A 21281-nucleotide genomic window follows, 5' to 3' on the forward strand; every position below is an offset into this window, starting at 1 on the left:
ACGTTCTGCTCCATTTTATGAGTCAATAGCATTAATAAGGGACCTATTAACATCAGTTTATTATAAAACTATATAAGATTAAAATTACAAATTTTACTTAAAATTCTAACCTTCTTCGTTATGATATAAAACTTGGATGTAGTTTTCGAATGATACGTGAATATAGTGAGCTAATAACTAGGTAGTGTGCCTTAATTTAGTTAATAAAATAACTTGTTAATTTTCAGCTAAATTTTACACCAGCTGCACGCCTTTTAATTACTATATGAAGAAAATAAAAATTGTTAAATCTTTTAGCTATAATAAGCCTTACTTGCGGAGAGTAACAGATTAAACAGGTATAATATGCTTTTTAAGCTTAATAAATTTTATAAGCCAAAGAGTGATACTTAATCATCTCATATTTTGTACGGTATCATAATAACGGGAAAAATATAAAAATAAAACAACAGCCAGCGCTTTCTAGGGTAAAGCGGTAGCTTCTACAAAAACGACATAAGTTTTTATCTGTCTCCGCAAGTCCGCAAAACGTGTTTTTTGAATGATAAAAAATAAAATTACCATTACTACTACTAATTGCCATGATGTGTGTTTTTGAGTGACATTAATTTTATAATATAGTAACGCGTTTATTACTTATTTTTTTTTTTTATTTTATAAATTAATTTTCATCAGATAACACTAAAAAAGATACAGGATATATTTAAGAGGAACATAAGTTTTTTGAGATTAACCTAAGTCCTTACTCATTTCAGAGTAAAACCACAGCATGTTTATTAAAATTATGTGTTGCATAATAAATGTTTAAAAAAAAGATAATGACAATAACAAATTATAATGAAATGCGTCTTCGGTGCGAAAAAGCTTGCCCTGCGGTCACCAACCCGCCTGCCTAGGCGTGGTGACTATAAGCAGCATACATGAGTTCCGTTTTTTGTGCGAACTTGTGGAGGCCTATGTCTATCAGTGGACTGCGATAGGTTGAAGTGAGTGAGTGAGTACACCGATATACAGACACATATATAAACAAAATATGTATAAAGGCGATGTTATCGCTGAAGACGATTACTCCCAGATAACCTTTGGGCATAGGACACGATGCAGTTGCAGCGGTTAGAAGTGTGCACATATTAAGAAGGAAAAAAAATCAACAATAAAAAACGTTAACCACATAGGGTACATATATAATAATATTAATACTTGGCGTTATCAAACATAATTAGATATATAAACTACGATAGAACAGACTTACATAAACAAAATTTATATAAATAAATAAATATTTTAGTATTTTCTTTTGTGGTTTTTAGATTTACGCCGAGTTGCACGAAAAGAAATTAAAATTTAAGTAGTGATTAAACTAATTTAATCGCAAGAATTGTACGAAATTCTTGTGATTAAATTAGTTTAATCTCTACTTAAATTTTAATTTTGTTGCGTGCAACTCGGCGTTGATGGCTTAATTCTTTGTTTGCATCCATTATGTTGGCAATATATACCGTGAACCGATTCTATTATCCATTAGGATGCAAATATCTTAAAAGGTAGGAACCTCTTTAAGATTATTTCTCGTTGTGTTCTCGTCATAGGTACTTCGATAGGAACATTCTACATTTTCTCATAATACTTTATGAATATGATATGTGATGGGTGAAGACATTTTGATCTATTTAAAATTACTGAATCCTAGAATTTTGTATTGAGGAATTCCTTAGTTTCTAGTAAAAGTGATAAGTTTGCTTGTTTACACCACTTTTTACGAGTGATCTGTTTGGTAGAAAGTATTCAATACTACTCAAGTATTAGTTATTCATTATTTTGAATACATTTAGTTTATTGAGAAGAATACTGTAATTTTGCTTGTCGAACGCTATCGTAAAAGCGGCACCTTGATTAAGTAAGAAAAAAAAACTAAAATATATATTTTTACAAATGTAGTGGATTTAGAGATTAAGAGTTGTTCTAGATTTAGAGTTGTTTAGTGTAGAGTTTAATATTAATATTATAAATTGAGTTTGTTACAATAGATGTGTCTTTCTGTACAGTTTTCCAGATGAAAACTTTTTTTTATAGAAATGAGAAGAAAAAAGTAGTGAGAGTACTATTAATAATACTCGTAAACATTGCACATTAACTAGGTGGGTAACTAGGTGACAGTTACACCGCTCTAATGTATTATAATTATATCTATTACTCCAAACTCGTTCCAGCTTTTCATAGTATTGAAAGATTAATTGATTAAGTTACTAAGGTACTTAATAATTTAAGCGTCCTAATTTGTATAAATTCTTTACTTACTTAGAATTAACAGATTGTACCAAAATATGATATTTTTATGTTGAAAAAAAATTTAATTACGAGGAAAAAATACGAAAATATCTTTGATATCGAGTTGTGTACTTCTCGTTTTTCTTGATCTAAATATAAAGTCAACGATGCATAAACTAACTCGAATTTTTCCTCGTAGTCGAGAAAACGACCTCCTAATGAGACATGTTTTATGTTTCCTTTTAACGTTTCATTGAAATTTAAAGAACTTTGGCTTTTTGGTAGTTTATTATTATTATTTTATTTAATGTGTACTAAATCCAAGCTAAGAAATCATATTAGGAAAATAAAGTCAATAATTATGGTAGCGTCGGTTTCATATCTACATAGATGGTATCTAATGCTTGAGTATTTAGTAGGTGTTTTACATTCATGGAAGTTTAAAAAATTTAAAAAGGTTTGTAGCTTAGAAATTAAGACTGCGATAGATATGTAGTAAATAGTACTCCATCTACTTTTAATCTAATTTATGAGGTCGAGGAGAAAGTTTTAGAATATCGTCTGGCGATTATACGCTCATTTTAACATATAAGGTTATCAATTCAGAAATTAGGGGCGATTAAAGTAACTCAATGAGTAAGGTTAGTTAAAGAAAGGTTTTATAAAACCCACTTCAAAATTGTAGTCCTATCTATCTATAGTAATGTCGACTTCAAAATAATTCTTTGTTCATTAACGTAGATACTATTTTCAAGATGATTATTTTCGAAAGTAAAATAAAAATAATGTAAAGAATATTTCTTTTACAATTTATGTATTGGTGTTAATACAAAAAAAAGGAGTTTAAAAAAGTGTGTAAAAATAATGTTTATAACGAATCGAATTCATAACGGATTGGAATAATAAATTCCAAATTACTCTTAAGCCTGGTTTATTTATTTTTTATAAAAAACATTTTTAAGAAGAAATAGAACTGGAGAGTATAACGAAGGTTTCGTCATTTTTATTAAATATTAAAGTAATAAAATTTAAATTTTTGAGAGCTCTTCTTTAGGTCCTTACTTCAATGACTTACTTGACTGAATATTTTTCTATTTTTAGTTTACCACTCGTAACATAAATAAACAGCAAATTTTGATGTTCTTGTTGTTTCTAACAAAATATTCATTCTATAATGATGGCCAATCTATCTTATATCTAGTTTGTACATGACATAAAACATAAATTTTATATATTTAAATTTTTTAATTACAACTGGGACCGAAAGCTTTACGTACAAAACACTTAGACCAGAAATAAATATCTTGTACATTTACAATTATTGTAACGGCTGGAAATTAAACTCGTAACTAGTTACACGCATACAGAGATGACAGCGATAGTTACTTTTGATAGGAAAGTATGCACCAATCCTTAGTTGACCGACATGGTGGGTTAAATTCGAACCTTTTGGCTGTATAAATATGCACGTAATAGACCATCTAGAACTTTCAGTTCTGTTCAGTTATTTCAGTAAATAAAATAATTTATGTAACGTGTTACTAACTTTATAGTAAAATATAATAACCTTTACACAAATAAATAAATAATAGTTGAAAAAACTAAAAAACACGATTTTTTAAATAAACCAAACTAAAAAGTAGAAAATAGTATATTGTCATCGGTTCTAGATCCATAAGACTAATATCTACGATTTTATTTTTGTGTTGGCGCCACGGTTCGCTTAAACCGAATATAAAAATTATCATATCAAAAATTTCGATCTAGCGGGTACATCGTTCCATAGCTTAATTGGCTAGAGCGCCGACACGGTGAGTCGGAGATGCGGGTTCGAACCCCGCTGGAGCGGTCAATTTTTGATATGATATTCAAAAATGTCCATAAGACTAAGTTTAAATGAAATCTGCACGTTAAAAGTGGGTTAAAATGAAGTCCAAAGGAGTCGGTTACAAACACACAAAAATACAGGTGAAGCTAATTAAAAGCATGTATAATATCTGTCAATTGCAATTTGCATAAACATATTAGTAAAGTAAATGGTAGTCAAATGCATTTTTATTGTATTTTATCCATGAGGGAAACTAATTATTTCTAAAAAGTTACATGTATACTAGTGATCGCTTAGAGGTCGTAATTGGACCATAATTAAAAATTTAAATTAAGAAAACCAAAAAATAATGAAAATAAAGAACCTTTTTCTAAAATTTTCAATTTGGCTACAGACTTTGACAATCAACAAAAGACCTTTTCGACCTTTCGCTTTTATATATATATATATATAGATTATATACATAATATATCTAATATGGCCATGCCCCAAGAGGAAAATATGATGACGTAAGAACGTAAGAACCTCAATCTTATCCTTTGTTGCACGGTCGGTTAGTGATAGAAACCTAACAACGAGAGAAAAAGGTGAAAATTCTTACACGAATCGTGATGAAAGTATGTCTGATAGCGTATAATTTGAAATCATATGAATATAATGATGTAATAAACCTGCTTGCTGTAATCTTCACCTGTATTAGAATTATCTCGAAATTGAATGTCTGATTTGCTTCGGAATTGGATTTCTGTTCTGAAATTTTGATTGGATCATTTTATTTATTTATTTATTTTTTATTAAGAGAAATTTTTATTAGAGTACATGTAGGGTAAGGTTGCTCAAGTCGTACCCCCTAAGGAAATACTGTTGTAGTATTTAATGCATTTCAAATAAAACAAAATCTTTTGCATGAACATAATCTTCATTTAGTTGCCTTTTAATCAATATTCATAGAAATTTAAAAGTCACTTAGCAACATAGATATTTTAACGATTTTCACAAATGTACCTTCGGTACGATTAAGGCACCTAGTCGCCTAATTCGTACCACCTATAGCCTAAATCGTACTTAGAATAAGTCTTTAGTTAAGACATAATAAACGATATAGAAAAATACTTAAGTAATAACAAGAGATCACCTACGAACCTGAGTGACCTGTGACAAAATTCAGCTCAGCCCTATTTCAGTCCACTGCTGGACATAGGCCTCCCCAAGTTCGTGCCAGACAAAACAAAATCAAAAAGCCAAGAAGCAAAATTATAACTTGTTAATCATACAAAGTTAAATTTAGACAATTATTGTGGTTGAACACATATATCACAAACGTATTTTTTTATTTTACTTTCGATGCCAGCACATCGGTCATGTACCCAACCTTTACATTTTAGACACTGAATCATATTTTCTTGATAATCTTCCTTACATAGTTGACATAGCCACGATTCTTTTCCTTTTATTTACTTGTTCTTCTTAGATGTTCCGTCCATCTTTCTTCTCTTTGTGGGTTTATTTTCTGTTTTAATTTTTTTAATATCCAATACAGGCTTCTTTCTTTTATTTATGTTTTCCTTGGTTTCTAATTCATTTTTGTGAGGACTGGAAGTTAAAGTTTGCTGGTTTAGTACCTATATTAATTTTTTTAATAAATGTGTTATGCAAGGAACAGGAGATAATATGTTTAAGTGAGTTAGCCTGCTATTCTCTTTTCGCTGTTAAAATGATGGGGTAATTGAAATTTTTCAGCAAGCTCGAACGCAAGTTTTCTAAATTCAGTCGTATTTAACCCGAAAAAACAAGACTCCTCCATATTTGATGACATATCATTAGGTCTTCTAAATTTTGTTGTCTTATTCAATCCTTTCAGATGTCTCCATAATGCAGGTTTTGGTATATTATGTCTTCTACAAGCTTCATTAAATCCGATTTCACCTTTCTTTCATACTTCTCTAAAGTTTCGTTCATATCTTCCCGCTTCCAACAATTATACAGGTTAAAAAAATTAAGTAAATTAAACACACAATTTTCTAAATACCTAAGTCGTACCGGTACGAGTAAAGAATTCTGCACAGGTACGACTTATGCAGTGAGGTATTCTAAGTTTCAAAACAAAATTATTGTTATAACCTAAAAAAAATCTACTGTTTAGGTGTACCTAAACGACTGCCAAATTATCATTAAAAATAGACGTAAACAAAAAAATAAGTTGAAAATTACATTCCTTTTATAAAAAACTTACGAATGAGCTGAAAATTTAATTGAAAACTGTTGAAAAAACTTACTTTTTGATTATTTTTGCTCCGCAACACGGCCGGCCGTCCGATTGTTCTCACGTGCTTGCTTGGCTATTTAGTTCAGATCTACCTCATCACATGACAATTTTTATACGCGACAGCTGGGATATCACCGAGGTACGACTTAGGCGGTAGTACGACTTGAGCAACCTTACCCTACATATATTATGATGGTAGCTTTATTTTAACTTTAATTAATTAATTAAAAATAAATATTAAAACTAAAAAAAGCGCTTTTCAAAAATGCTTTTGAACTTGCTACTTGAATTAAGTAATTTATTTTTGAAGTAAAAATTCTTTACGCAAGCTTGGAACTTGGGGAGTAAGCTAGTGAAAGCGTGACGAGAGCGTTAAGAAAAGTGTGATAGGGCGAGGCGAACGGAGCAAGAGAGAGGTGCGAGCACACAATTTCTTTTTCTCCTAGCCAGTTACGTTTTGTATATCTAAGACACAGTGCAGGCCTATTTTGTAGGCCTATTTTGCTAAAGAAGTGTTACTTCAGTCGTGTGGTCTAAAGCACACTCTTTTTTAAGGAAAACTTCTTTACGAACGCTTGACGTGGGGAGTACGCTGGTGAATGCGTGTGTACGATAGTGTTACGAAAAGTGTGATCGGGTGAGGTGAACGGGAGTTGAGAGGGAGATATAAGTTAGGGAAGATAGAGAGAGTGAGAGAGAGTTACGTTTCGTATATTACTGTAGTTGCAAGAGAGAGAGGTGCGATCACACATTTTCTTTCTCTCTGCCCGGGAGCTAAAGAAGTTTTACTTCAGTCGAAAGGCGGACTTTAAAGCTATACCAGTCTTATCTGTCAGTCGACTACAAGATGTATCAGAAACGTTGTTAATACTTCAGTCTAATTATTAAAATTAAATTTATAGTATAAGTTTGACAACGTAAAGAACACGATAATATGATTTACTTATACATTCATGTTTAAACAGTTTCAATTAAGTCGCAATTTGTAATGAAAACATAATAAAGGATGCTTTTACTTAATTATGAAGATAACTAAGACATTTAAGACAGCAATTAAAATAATTTATCATGAAATGTAATATGACGTTTATGAAATTATTTAATGGGTATAAAATATTTACTTTCAGTATTAGTAAATGAAGTGTGAGAATATCTATAAATTACACGTGTCTTGTGTGAGATTTGTGTGAGATTTGTATAAAATCTTTACTGTATGTCGTAGTGTAATTCTTTTTTGATCACGTTTATGTATAAAAATAAATTAAAACTATCTTTGTGATATTTGTATTTAACTTGACTTGAATAAACACGTAAATGTAAGAGTAGAACGTTTTGAATTTCTATTATATAAATAAATTGTATGGAAACATGATTTTCAATAAAAATAAAGTTTAAAATAGGACTCAATTCACAATTTAATAAAAAATCGCAATTTAAACTACTTTGTATGACTTACCTTTTTCATAAAAGACATAACGTTTGTAGGCAGCATGGTGGCGCTTTAACGTTTATTTCAAGTCACATTATCAAACCGAAACAAAAAACAAACTATCACTTCACTTAATCAGGAATTAACACGCTTACACCAAAACAAGACATTTTCTCACACTTATTTTTCACATTTCCCCATTCCGTAAATCTGAAACAAAGAGATCGATTTATATATGTATCTACGCACACACTTAAAGAGTAACGTGTAAGACGCCTTTAATTTGATCAAATTAAATCTCCTCTTACAAGTCTTAGATTCAAAGAGAGATATATGGTGGTAGAACAAACTGATCAATTTGTAATACGAGTCACGGGCACTCGGGATGGGGCGCGGAGCGCGAATGAAGAGAACCTACGCATTCAACAGGTCTCTCTTTGAACGGTTCACTGTATCATTTACTAACGAAACCTATTAACGTATATTATTAATCACTATGTGAATTAATGTTACTATTTTACTTGATTATACACGAATATATAGCATCGTCATTCATGGCATTATTATTTCATTTTAATTAAACTTAAGATCAGTTATTTATAACAATGTGACTTAAAAGATTAGTCTTGAAAAGAAAATGTTGACGGGTTTTTATTCGTGCTTCTTTAACTTCGTAACTTCGTAAGCCCGCTCTGCTTATAAAAACTGTAGGTAGCTGTCTGCTTATGTAGCTACTTGTTATGCTTATGTTCACCCGATTTAAAAAAAGGTGCAGGTTCTCAGCTCTACTGTATTTTTTTATGTGTGTCCTCATAACCTTTTATTGGGTGTACTGCTTTTGATGGTTCTTTTTTTCAATCGAAAACTGGTGCTTGCCGTGTGGTAATAATGTGTATATGATTATTTTTCGACTACTTACGTTGAATGTCGAGGTTGATTGAAATCCGTTTTTTTTTCGTTTGCGAGCAAATACAATTACTGTAGAAGGCATACAAACACAATATTCTCAATTAGTTGAAAATTTAGAGTTGAAAGAAAATAAATACGATTATGATACAGAATACAAATTAAGTAATAAAGGCAGCATAGTAAAATTTTGACGTGATAACGTCTTATAAATCGATGAACACCGGCTGCACGCACGAAAAAGTGTCACGTTCCGCCTGAGCCTGAGCGTGCAAGCGATAGCGCTGAATAAGCGACAGAGAGGCACGATTGGCCCAAGCGTTAGCTTCTTCTTTAATTCAGTGATAATAATTCAGTTCAATTCATAAAAGTATGCAATTTTTCATCAATGTTTCTTTATGACGCTATCACGTAAAACTATCGTCCGTAAACCGACTTTACAGACAACCAATTTTTTTTTCGTAGAGTCTAACATATTATTTTTATAACTCAATCTGAAAATACAGCAGGATTTCGGTGTTACAAGTATATTTATTTACTCTTCTTTGTACCCATATCACAGAAATATACATAACTAGCTGTGCCCGCGGCTTCGCCCGCGTTGAAATCAGTTTGTCACAAAGTTTTCCCGGCAAACTTCCAGTGAAACTCTCATCAAAATCGGCTTTGCCGTTCCGTAAACCTTCCTCTTGAAGCCCTCTCTCCATTTGTGAAACCGCATGAAAATCCGTTAAGTAGATTTTGAGGGAATCAGTCACATACGCTTTTGGGAACTTTGTTTTATAATACACTAACTGTTGCCCGCGACTACGTCCGCGTGGTTATGAAGATATGCATTACTATTAAGATGCTTAACGCAAATTATTTTTTTATTTCAGTCACTTGAAATGCTTATCACTCTGAGTAACTTTTTCAAAGGCACAATTTAGTATAATTTAATAGTTATTTTTATAAAACCTCTCTATACACCACATTTTTAGTTTTATTTTCAGGCTGCAGTATGAATAACCTATCAGGCGAACTTGTTGCTACTGTATATGTTTCATACAAACTATCAACCCCAATTAAACCCCCTTAGCGATGGAATATCGCAAAATCCGTTCTTAGCGGACGTCTACTAACTATAATCTACCTCCCTGCCAAATTTCATCTTTGTCCATCTTGGATGGATGGACCATCCAGCGGTTTTTGAGTTCTCGTGATGTCAATCAGTGACCTTTCTCTTTTATATATATAGATTACGATGTATTATTTGGACACTTCCTCGCCGTCTATATAGCATACATTTTAAATTTCAAGTCTCTTACCTTAATAACATATGACTTTCATATAAACTTCCAACCCCCGTTTTATCCCCTTATGGATCGAGTTTCGTAAAATCCGTTCTCAGCGGATGTTTACGCCCTATAAGGAATCTATCTCCAAAATTTCAAGTTTGTAGCTGTTATAGTTTCAGAGATTTCGTGATGAGTGAGTCAACCTACCATACCCCATTTTAACCCCAAAAGGGAGTTGATTTCTAAAGATACATTATTTGAACACCTTCTCAACATCTATAGAGCATACATTTTAAATTTCAAGTCTCTTACTTCAAAAACATAGGACTTTCATACAAACTTCCAACCCCCGTTTTATTCCCTTAGGGGTAGAGTTTCATAAAATTCGTTCTTAACAAATGTATACGCCCTATAAGAAACGTACCTGCCAAATTTCAAGTTTGTAGATATTATAGTTTCGGAGATTTCGTGATGAGTGAATCAACCTACTATCCCCCGTTTTAACCCCAAAACGGAGTTGATTTCTAAATATACATTATTTGGACACCTTCTCACCATCTATAGAGCATACATTTTAAATTTCAAGTCTCTTACTTCAAAAACATAGGACTTTCATACAAACTTCCAAACACCGTTTTACCCCCTTAGGGGTTGAGTTTTGTAAAACCCGTTCTTAGCGAATGTCTACGCCCTATAAGAAGCCTATCTGCCAAATTTCAAGTTTGTAGGTGTTATAGTTTCGGAGATTTCGTGATGAGTGAGTAAACCTACCATCCCCCGTTTTAACCCCAAAAGGGAGTTGATTTCTAAAGATTCATTATTTGAACACCTTCTCATCATCTATAAGGTATACATTTTAAATTTCAAGTCTCTTACTTCAAAAACATGGGACTTTCATACAAATTTCCAACCCCTTTTTTACCCCCTTGAGGGTCGAATTTTGTAAAATTCGTTCTTAGCGGATGTCTACACCCTATAAGGAGCCTTTCTGCCAAATTTCAAGTTTGTAACTGTTATAGTTTCGGAGATTTCGTGATCAGTGAGCCGACCTACTATCCCCCGTTTTAACCCAAAAAGGGGTTGATTTCTAAAGATACATAATTTGGACACCTTTTCACCATCTATCTATAGAGCTTACATTTTAAATTTCAAGTCTCTTACGTCAAAAACATGGGACTCTCATACAAACTTCCAACCCCCATTTTACCCCCTTAGGGGTTGAGTTTCGTAAAATCCGTTCTTAGCGGATGTCTACGTCCTATAAGGAGCCTACTTGCCAAATTTCAAGTTTGTAGGTGTTATAGTTTCGGAGATTTCGTGATGAATGACCTTTCGCGTTTATATATATTATAGACTAGCTGTGCCCGCGGCTTCGCCCGCGTTGAAATCAGAGTGTCACAAAGTTTTCCCGGCAAACTTCCAGTGAAACTCTCATCAAATCGGCTTAGCCGTTACGTAAACCTTCCTCTTAAACCGCATGAAAATCCGTTCAGTAGATTTTGAGGGAATCTATCACATCATACACTTTTGGAGACTTTGTTTTATAATACACTAACTGTTGCCCGCGACTACATCCGCATGGTTATAAAGATATGCATTAAGATGTTTAACGCAAATTATTGTTTTATTTCAGTTACTTGAAATGCTTATCACACTGAGTAACTTTTTAAAAGGCACAATTTAGTATAATTTAATAGTTGTTTTTATAAAACCTCTCTATACACCACATTCTTAGTTTTATTTTCAGGCAGCAGTATAAATAACCTATCAGGCGAACTTATATGTTTCATACAAACTATCAACCCCAATTAAGCCCCTTAGCGGTGGAATATCGCAAAATTCGTTCTTAGCGGACGTCTACTAACTATAATCTACCTCCCTGCCAAATTTCATCTCTGTCCATCCTGGATGGATGAACCCTCCAGCGGTTTTTGAGTTCTCGTGATGAGTGAGTCAGTGACCTTTCTCTTTTATATATATAGATTACGATGCATTATTTGGACACCATTTCATCATCTATAGAGCACACATTTTACATTTCAAGTCTCTTACTTCAAAAATATAGAACTTTCATACAAACTTCCAACCCCCGTTTTACCCCTTTAAGGGTTGAATTTCATAAAACCAGTTCTTAGCAGATGTCTACAGTCCATAAGGAAACTACCTGCCAAATTTCAAGTTTGTATCTGTTATAGTTTTGGAGATTTCGTTATGAGGGAGCCAACCTACCATCCCCCGGTTTAACCCCAAAAAGGAGTTGATCTCTAAAAATACATTATTTGGACACCTTTTCACCATCTATAGAGTTTACATTTTAAATTTCAAGTCTCTTACTTCAAAAACATAGGACTTTCATTCAAACTACCAACCCCCGTTTCACCCCCTTAGGGGTCGAGTTTCGTAAAATCGGTTCTTAGAAAATGTTTACGTTCTATAAGAAACCTACCTGTCAAATTTCAAGTTTGTATCTGTTATACTTTCGGAGATTTCGTAATGAGTGAGTCAACCTACCATCCTCCATTTTAACCCCAAAAGGGTGTTGATTTCTTAAGATACATTATTTGGACACCTTTTCACTATCTATAGAGCATACATTTTAAATTTCAAGTCTCTTACTTCAAAAACGTAGGACTTTCATACAAACTTCCAACCCCCATTTCACCCCCTTAGGGGTCGAGTTTCGTAAAATCCGTTCTTAGCAAATGTCTACGACCTATAAGGAGCCTACTTGCCAAATTTCAAGTTTTTAAGTGTTATAGTTTCTGAGATTTCGTGATGAGTGAATCAACCTACCATCCCCCGTTTTAACCCCAAAAGGGAGTTGGTCTCTAAAGATAGATTATTTGGACACCTTTTTATCATCTATAGAGCATACATTTTAAATTTCAAGTCTCTTACTTCTAAAACATAGGACTTTCATACAAACTTCCAACCCCCGTTTTACCCCCTGAGGGATCGAGTTTCGTAAAATTCATTTTTAGCGGTACTTTACGCTGTATAAGGAACCTCCTTGCTAAATTTCAAGTTTGTAGGTGTTATAGTTTCGGAGATTTCGTGATCAGTGAGTCAACCTAAGATCCCCCGTTTTAACCCCAAAAAGGGGTTGATTTCTAAATATTCATTATTTGGTCACCTTTTCACCATCTATAGAGCTTACATTTTAATTTTTAAGTCTTTTACTTCAAAAACATAGGACTTTCATACAAACTTCCAACCCCCGTTTCACCCCCTTAGGGGTCGAGTTTCGTAAAATCCGTTCTTAGCGGATGCCTATGTCTTATAAGGAGCCTACCTGCCAAATTTCAAGTTTGTAGGTGTTATAGTTTCGGAGATTTCGTGATGAATGAGTGACCTTTCGCTTTTATATATATTATAGATTTAAATTGTTAAATAAATAAGTACTTTGTACGAAACTGTAACTTCATCTAGACTACCAGACACATATGTTTAACAATTGATAATCGTGTAATAGCCTGTTTAAAATCTGGAGCAGCCCTACTGGTGAAGTTTTCCTGTGGCGAGTAAGGCGGCCAGAGCTTTTGGGGAGGGGCGGGGGTGGGCTCGGTAACGCCTCTGCGATACATCTGGTGTTGCAGGCATCAATAGGCTAAGGCAGAAACGGCTCGTGGCATTTTTTGATAGGGTTCACAAAAAAAAAAAAACGAAAAACTATTAATAGATTTTTATCCATGCAGATTCACCACCACGGCCGGCGCCAGCCACAAACCCCAGACACGGAAAACAAAATAACGTGTTTTAAAATCTGAAAAATATTTTGAAATATTGTAAATATTTATAAGCTCTAAGCTAATCCTTGCTTTACTAAATAAAGGTGGTTTCCTTCTTTTTTTCCATTCATTTATTTTATTAATTGGCTTTCCCATACTAATCTGTCTATTGTAATATACAATGTAATATCTGCGCATACGATGAATGAAAAAAATTATCGTATGTGTGCATCGTTTTACTTGCTAAATTGTACAAAAAAAGTTTAAATTTTACGTTTCCGGGAAATACTATATGCATACTTACTTTTATATATTAACTGATTTATTACTATTTTGTATTCATAAGTTACCGTTTTATACACTGCTACTAACAATCTCCGGCACCTTTTTCCGATATATTTAATACTTCTCGTTAACTCAAGGAACACGACTTTATAACTTAACTTTAACAAATAAAGAACATCTCCTATAAATATCGGAAAAAATTCAAGAGATACAATTCCTTTCTATAGAAATATGTTAGCGAATATATCAGACGGGGGAGAAATAATCTTACAAAGCAGATGATATTATAATAATGATCCCTTTTTCGCGCTAAAAAATTCTTAACCATAAAAATGTAGGTTGTGCTATAATTGCTCACGCTTTATAAAAGTGTTTGAATTGAATGCGTGCGAGCGCTGGGAATAGGTTTTCCGACATCTATTTACTCGCTTATACTGTGAAGCCCGTAAGCTGTTTCCACAAACACGACGAATTGAAAAGTCTTCGAATAAATCGCTAGCTTTAGATATGTCAGCTAAACTTGCGCAGGTAAATTCGCTTCGACGAATATCTCGGTAAAGTGTGTCATCCGAATTGATTCGTGTTCCTGTCCGGGGTGGGAGATGGCGTCGTTTAATCAATAGCCTATTTCACCACTCGATGCCTACAAGCTACTTAGTACAATAACTGTCTAATTGCTATGCATAGGCACTTAAGGAATTTTATACTCATTTCGATATTTCCGGCGCTGCGACGCTCGAGCTACTATCGATTCCGTTATTGCCTAAATGTAGACAAAGTATTATCTCTATATATAACCAATTCCGGTTGTTATCTTGTGCACCTGATTACTCATAGTAGGTATTATATTCGCCAGCTCGCAGTGGAACAGCGTGGTGGACTAAGCTCTGGTCCTTCTCCTATGTGGAGAAAGAGCCCTATGCGCAGCTTTGGGATATTACAGGATGACTAATTTATAACCAATTCACTTAATCTAATTAATCATTACTTAAAACTAGATTTTCCCCGGATATTAACATAAACTTGGTCTTTTATTTACTACGTTACTACTTTTTTATTATTGTTGAATAATTTTTTATTAAAATTAAGGGTTTTTAAGAAGGAACACAAACTGAAAACGAATTAAAGCATTTTCCGAGACATTGAGCGCGATATTAAATAGCGCGGGTAAGTCGATTACGAATGGTTATCTCGCGGCTGCTCGGCTGCGCGGGATTAGTGCGGGTAATTGGACCGGCGAGGTCCAACAAACAGACTTTAATACCTACAAGTGCCCTTTTGTACCCAACTCTTGTATCCGCAATACTTATTTATTATATTAAATAAATCTTATACAAAAAAACATATAAAAAGAAAAATATATATTGTTTTTAGATATAAAAAATGAAGATATAAAACTGAAACAATATTGTACGAACAGACAGGTATGTCCGTATACTTTATAATCATGTTGGCACTATCGGTTCGACATTATCTGTTCATTACGCGAGATCCACAATAGTCAATATGCAATGCAATATGGTTTGAACACGATTGCATATGATATTGATTGAGTATTTGCTCGTTCTCATCTGTAAACGACGTGAGAATATGTTTTCTGTTTATGTTATTATTTATATTGTTACTAGCTGACCCCGCAAATGTTGTTTTGGCATATATTTTATTAACCCCTTAACCCCCCCCCCCCTTTTAACTTAGTGGTATGAAAAATAGATGTTGTTTGATCCTCAGACCTATCCAATATGCACACAAAATTTCATGAGAATCGGTCAAGCCGTTTCGTAGGAGTTTAACTACAAACACCGCCACACGAGAATTTTATATATGAGATAAGTCAATTGTCAATAAACAAACGAAAAAAAAACCGACTTCAATTACATCGACAAGTAATACAACGTAGATCGACGAAAAAATAGTCAAGCAACTACGCGTTATTAAAGATTACTCAAAAAGTAGTTATCAAATCTCGATAAAATTTATATGTGACCACATGATAAACATCAGCTTTCGATTAAATTAAAAATTATCAAAATCGGTACACCCAGTAAAAAGTTATTACGGATTTTCGAGAGTTTCCCTCGATTCCTCTGGGATCCCATCATCAAATCCTAGTTTCCTTATCACGGTACCAAACTAGGAATATACCCTTTCTAACAAAAAAAGAATTATCAAAATCGGTATATCCAGTAGAAAGTTATGCGGTATAATACAACGTAGGTCGACGAAAAAAGCGTCAAGTAAAAACACATTATTAGATATAACTCGAAAAGTAGTTGTTAGATCTCAAATAAATTTAAATGGGACCAATTGGCACACACGACCTTTCGATTAAAACAAAATTTGTCGAAATCGGTCCACACGGGCAAAAGTTCTGATGTAACATACATAAAAAAAATACAGTCGAATTGAGAACCTCCTCCTTTTTTGGAAGTCGGTTAAAAATAGCTCCTTATGTTTTCATTGCATTTGCAAATTCAGAAAAAAGAACTTTTTGAGAGTTATTTTTGAGATCTGAAAGTCTACGTTAGGTGGCGCATTCAACTTCTTGAGGAAGCTCTTGTAGAAGTCCAAATCATAAATCTTACTTCATACGGACTGACCTAAAATGTGATTTTGTTACATACATAAAAAAAAAAAAAAAAATACAGTCGAATTGAGAACCTCCTCCTTTTTTGGAAGTCGGTTAATAAGTAAAATAATAATTATACGGAACGGATAAATGGTTATATAGGTTAGTATAAATAAATGATTGTTGTGTTTCTGTGGTGAGCAAGGTGAACAGAGCTCCTGGGGGAGATTCGGGGTAATGTCGGCAACACGCTTGCAATGCTTCTGGTAATCGCTTACCATCAGGTGAGCGAGAGGATCAGGATTTTGGAATATTTTTATTTTATTAATCGTTGTAGCGTAATATTTTATAGATTGCTTTCATCAATGAATTGGCTCTCAAATATCATATCATATATTATATTAATACACTTAGGTTAAGATGTTTGCCTTCCTATTTGGGAAAAATCTCACAATTACTCCACATAAATTGTATATCGCACTGTGAGGATTTATGGGTTAAACTTGAACTGCTAAATACCAATGGTCAAACTGAGTATCTGTACATTTGCACCATTTATATTCCCCCACCGATACAGAAACATATCTTGGAACACTTCATTTTAAATACAAATCATATAATTGATAAACTTAGCTCCTTTAACATAATCGTTCTTGGGGATTTTAACTTAGGTGGTCTGTGTTGGAACTAGGCGACTGGTCCTGCACTGACTCCGATAACAGCGAATAATTTGTTGAATAACATGATTACTGATTTAATGTCATTAAATGCTCTTACACAGTAAAATTGTTGTAAAAAATAATAAAAATCGCGTTTTAGACCTAGTAATTAGCTCTCTGGTTATCTCCCAATTGAGCGAAAGCAAGGACCCTCTTTCCGGGATAGAACTATTACACCCTCCTATTGATTTTTCCGTTAAAATTAACTTTCAGGAAAAGCTCGAATCTTGTATTGGGGCTAGGTTCCGCCTCTACAAAGCTGACTATGAAGAAATTACAAGTGACCTGAATAATATTCTTGGGAGAAAAAATTGTCGAGTTATGATTGCTGTTCTGAGAATTATCATTGCTAAACATGTGCCCAAATCCAAAACACAGTCTAGTAAATACCCGCTATGGTTTTCAGCAGCACTGATAAAAGTCATCAATGAAAAATTTAAATATCGTAAAAATGGCAACCCTCGTGATTTAATTACTTTTAAGTTGCTCAGGGAGCGTTGCGCGAAGCTTCATAATCTAAACTATAAATTGTATTTGAATAGCCTGGAAACAACGTTGTCTTCAAACCCTAAACTTTTTTGGAGCTTTATCAAGCGCAAAAAGGGTAAGTCAATTTCCTATCCTGCCACGATGTGCTTAGATGGCGAAGTGGCTTCTTCCGGACCTGGACAGATATAATATCATAAATAACGGTTCGTTATTAAACAGGTTTGTTATTTTTGTTGGCGTCTTGTCGTGTTGGCGCATTGGCGTGTTGGCGTGTTGGCGTGTTGGCGTGTTGACATGTTGGCGTGTTGGCGTGTTGGCGTGTTGGCGTGTTGGCGTGTTGGCGTGTTGGCGTGTTGGCGTGTTGGCGTGTTGGCGTGTTGGAGTGTTGGCGTGTTGGCGTGTTGGCGTGTTGGCGTGCTGGCGTATTTGCGTGTTGGCGTATTGGCGTATTGGCACATTGGCGTGTTGGCGTGTTGGCGTGTTGGCGTGTTGGCGTGTTGGCGCATTGGCGTATTGGCGTGTTGGCGTGTTGACATATTGGCGTGTTGGACTGTTGGCGTGTTGGACTGTTGGCGTGTTGGCGCATTGACGTATTGGCGGGTTGACGTGTTGGGATGTTGGCGTGTTGGCGTGTTGGCGTGTTGGATTTTTGGCATGTTAATGTGTTGGCGTATTGGCGTGTTTAAGTTAAGCGGACAATAAAAAAATATCAATGTTTCCGATTTTAGTAATTTTCCAATACGCAATGAAACCAAACTAATGAATGAAAACTATTGCTAACGGGCGTCGGATGTTGCCCGGACGACGACCACTGACTACTGCGCTCAGTCAGGCGTTATACACATTATATAATTTATATGTAGAAAGCCGGTAGAGATAACTCTAGAAGAAGTTTCTTCCAGCTAACCTGCGCTAGTTGTTTTATTTATTTTATATATATTTTACATATATGTGCGCTAAGGAATATTTGCCACATCCACTATGATTTTAGCTTCATATATGGCTATTGCTTCTACCCCCCAGATAACAAAATCACATTTTAGGTCAGTCCGTATGAAGTAAGATTTATGATTTGGACTTCTACAAGAGCTTCCTCAAGAAGTTGAATGCGCCACCTAACGTAGACTTTCAGATCTCAAAAATAACTCTCAAAAAGTTCTTTTTTCTGAATTTGCAAATGCAATGAAAACATAAGGAGCTATTTTTAACCGACTTCCAAAAAAGGAGGAGGTTCTCAATTCGACTGTATTTTTTTTATGTATGTTACATCAGAACTTTTGACTGGGTGGAGCGATTTCGACAAAAAATTTTTTAATCGAAAGGTGGTGTGTGTCAATTGGCCCCATTTAAATTTATTTGAGATCTAACAACTACTTTTCGAGTTATATCTAATAATGCGTTTTTGTTTGACGCTTTTTTCGTCGACCTACGTTGTATTATACCGCATAACTTTCTACTAGATGTACCGATTTTGATAATTCTTTTTTTGTTAGAAAGAAGATATCCCAAGCTTAGTACCATAATAAGAAAACCAGGATCTGATGATGGTATCCCAGAGAAATCGAGGGAAACTCTTGAAAATCCGTAATAACTTTTTACTGGGTGTAGCGATTTTGATAATTCTTTTTTTGTTGGAAAGAAAATATCCCTAGTTTAGTACCATGATAAGGAAACCAGGATCTGATGATGGAATCCCAGAGAAATCGAGGGAACTTATTGGAAATCCGCAATAACTTTTTACTGGGTGTACCGATTTTAATAATTTTTAATTTAATCGAAAGCTGATGTTTGTCACATTGTGTAAAAAAATTGACTTCCTATTTATGAGTTCATAAGAACTCTGAATTCTGAGTTTATAAAAATTGGCTACTAAGTCGTCAAGTTAGAACTTCTATAAAATTAGTATTTTAAAAGACTTTATGATTTTGAAGTATTTATGATTTGGATGCTGACGGGGCTGAGTTGAGACCATGCGCTGAGAAACTTTCAGCTTTTTCAAGCTTCCGAAAGTTAAGCTATTTATTATCTTGTACTAAATAAAATGTTTCACTATATAAGTTTTTATAACATAATCTTTAAATTTATTTCTTATGTTCTTTGCGAAAACAATTTTTTTATAATACCTGATGCCTAAATTTACCAAATAATCGTAACACTGACTTATTGACAGTTTGACTAATATTGCAGTTTTGGGCAAAAACATCAGCATTCAGTTTTTTCATATTAGTTTACACTCAACTGTATACTAATTTAGTTATTCAGAATTCAATTTTGTTATTTCTGCGTAGATACTAGAAAGAGATGCAAAATTGGACTTAGCAATTTAAACGCGCAATTAATAACTTTTATATAAATTAGTTCAAAGCGCAAATTAGCATCTTCAAGTGCGCTGACTTGTAATTAAGTAACTTGTACGTTTTGAAGACAACTTCCAGTGTCTGTATACCGCAGTAACGAATGAGTAGTCTCAAGTAGATGCGAAGTCAACATGTTTATAGTAAGTATAATTATGTTGAGATTGTGTTTATTAAAGATTATTATTATGTATTTTGACATTTTGCGATTGTAGTCGTTGTCTCAAATATTATGTTATCTTTAGTCATAATTGTCATAAATTCAAGTAGTGCTACATATTTTAGCGCTTGTTGAACATTGACAACTTCATAAGCTGTTTCAGAGCTATCTATCCTATATAAATAAAAATAATTTAGCGAAATTCATGTACGGCGCATAATTTTCGAACGATTGAACTAAATTGGATTTTTTTATGTTTGTCAGAACAAGGTTTGTATAAAGAAAATTTAAAAAATCTGTAAATTTACGAAAGAAAATATGGCAGTAAGATGTTCGCCGGGATCATGAACAAAACTTGTTGAGAAAATATAATACATAATAATAAATAGTCTTAAAAATATAAAAAAAAAACTTTGAATTTACCTTGTACACGTATATTGGTATAATTATTTGATACAGGTGGCCTCATGTATTACTTCTCTTTAAATTTTATATTTATACTAGCTGACCCCCGCAAACGTTTGCCATATATGTTATTAACCCTCTTAATCCCCCCCACATAACTTACGGGCAATGAAAAATAGATGTTAGCCGATTCTCAGACCTATCCGATATGCACACAAAATTTCATAAAAATCGGTCCAGCCGTTTAGGATATTCAGTAGTCACATTGGTGAAGTTGATTCGTGTCCCAGTCTACTGTAAATAAATACTAATTACAATTATTATTTCAGTAGGCTGTTACCTATTGCACAAGTAATTACATAAGTTGCTGGTTTTTAGGAACAAACGACTATGTGTATTTTTAATTTTTTTTTTAAATTATTATATGGGTATGCATATGAATTGAACTCTATAAACCTTTGGATCATATTTCGCTGTACTATTTAGAAATGTTACAATTATTACAAAGTATTATAAAATCATTTAATACGAAACTGAACTAAGGTAGGACACACCAGGAAATTCCCTGCTCAAAATATGGAACAGCCCGATTGTGGTA

The 21281-nt window shown here is 33.7% G+C and overlaps 1 protein-coding gene across 1 annotated transcript in view; it reads right to left on the minus strand.

Moving 5' to 3' along the window:
- LOC123659677 (regulating synaptic membrane exocytosis protein 1) overlaps positions 1–7854 on the minus strand; it is a 58434-nt gene extending 50580 nt beyond the window's left edge. The window contains exon 1 of the mRNA XM_045594873.1: positions 7819–7854. Within this exon, the coding sequence (XP_045450829.1) occupies positions 7819–7854 (36 nt within the window). The remainder of the gene's footprint in view (positions 1–7818) is intronic.
- Between the last annotated feature and the right edge of the window lie 13427 nt (positions 7855–21281).

The sequence above is a fragment of the Melitaea cinxia genome, chromosome 14, assembly GCF_905220565.1.
Source record: "Melitaea cinxia chromosome 14, ilMelCinx1.1, whole genome shotgun sequence".
In the NCBI taxonomy this organism is placed as follows: Eukaryota; Metazoa; Arthropoda; class Insecta; order Lepidoptera; family Nymphalidae; genus Melitaea; species Melitaea cinxia.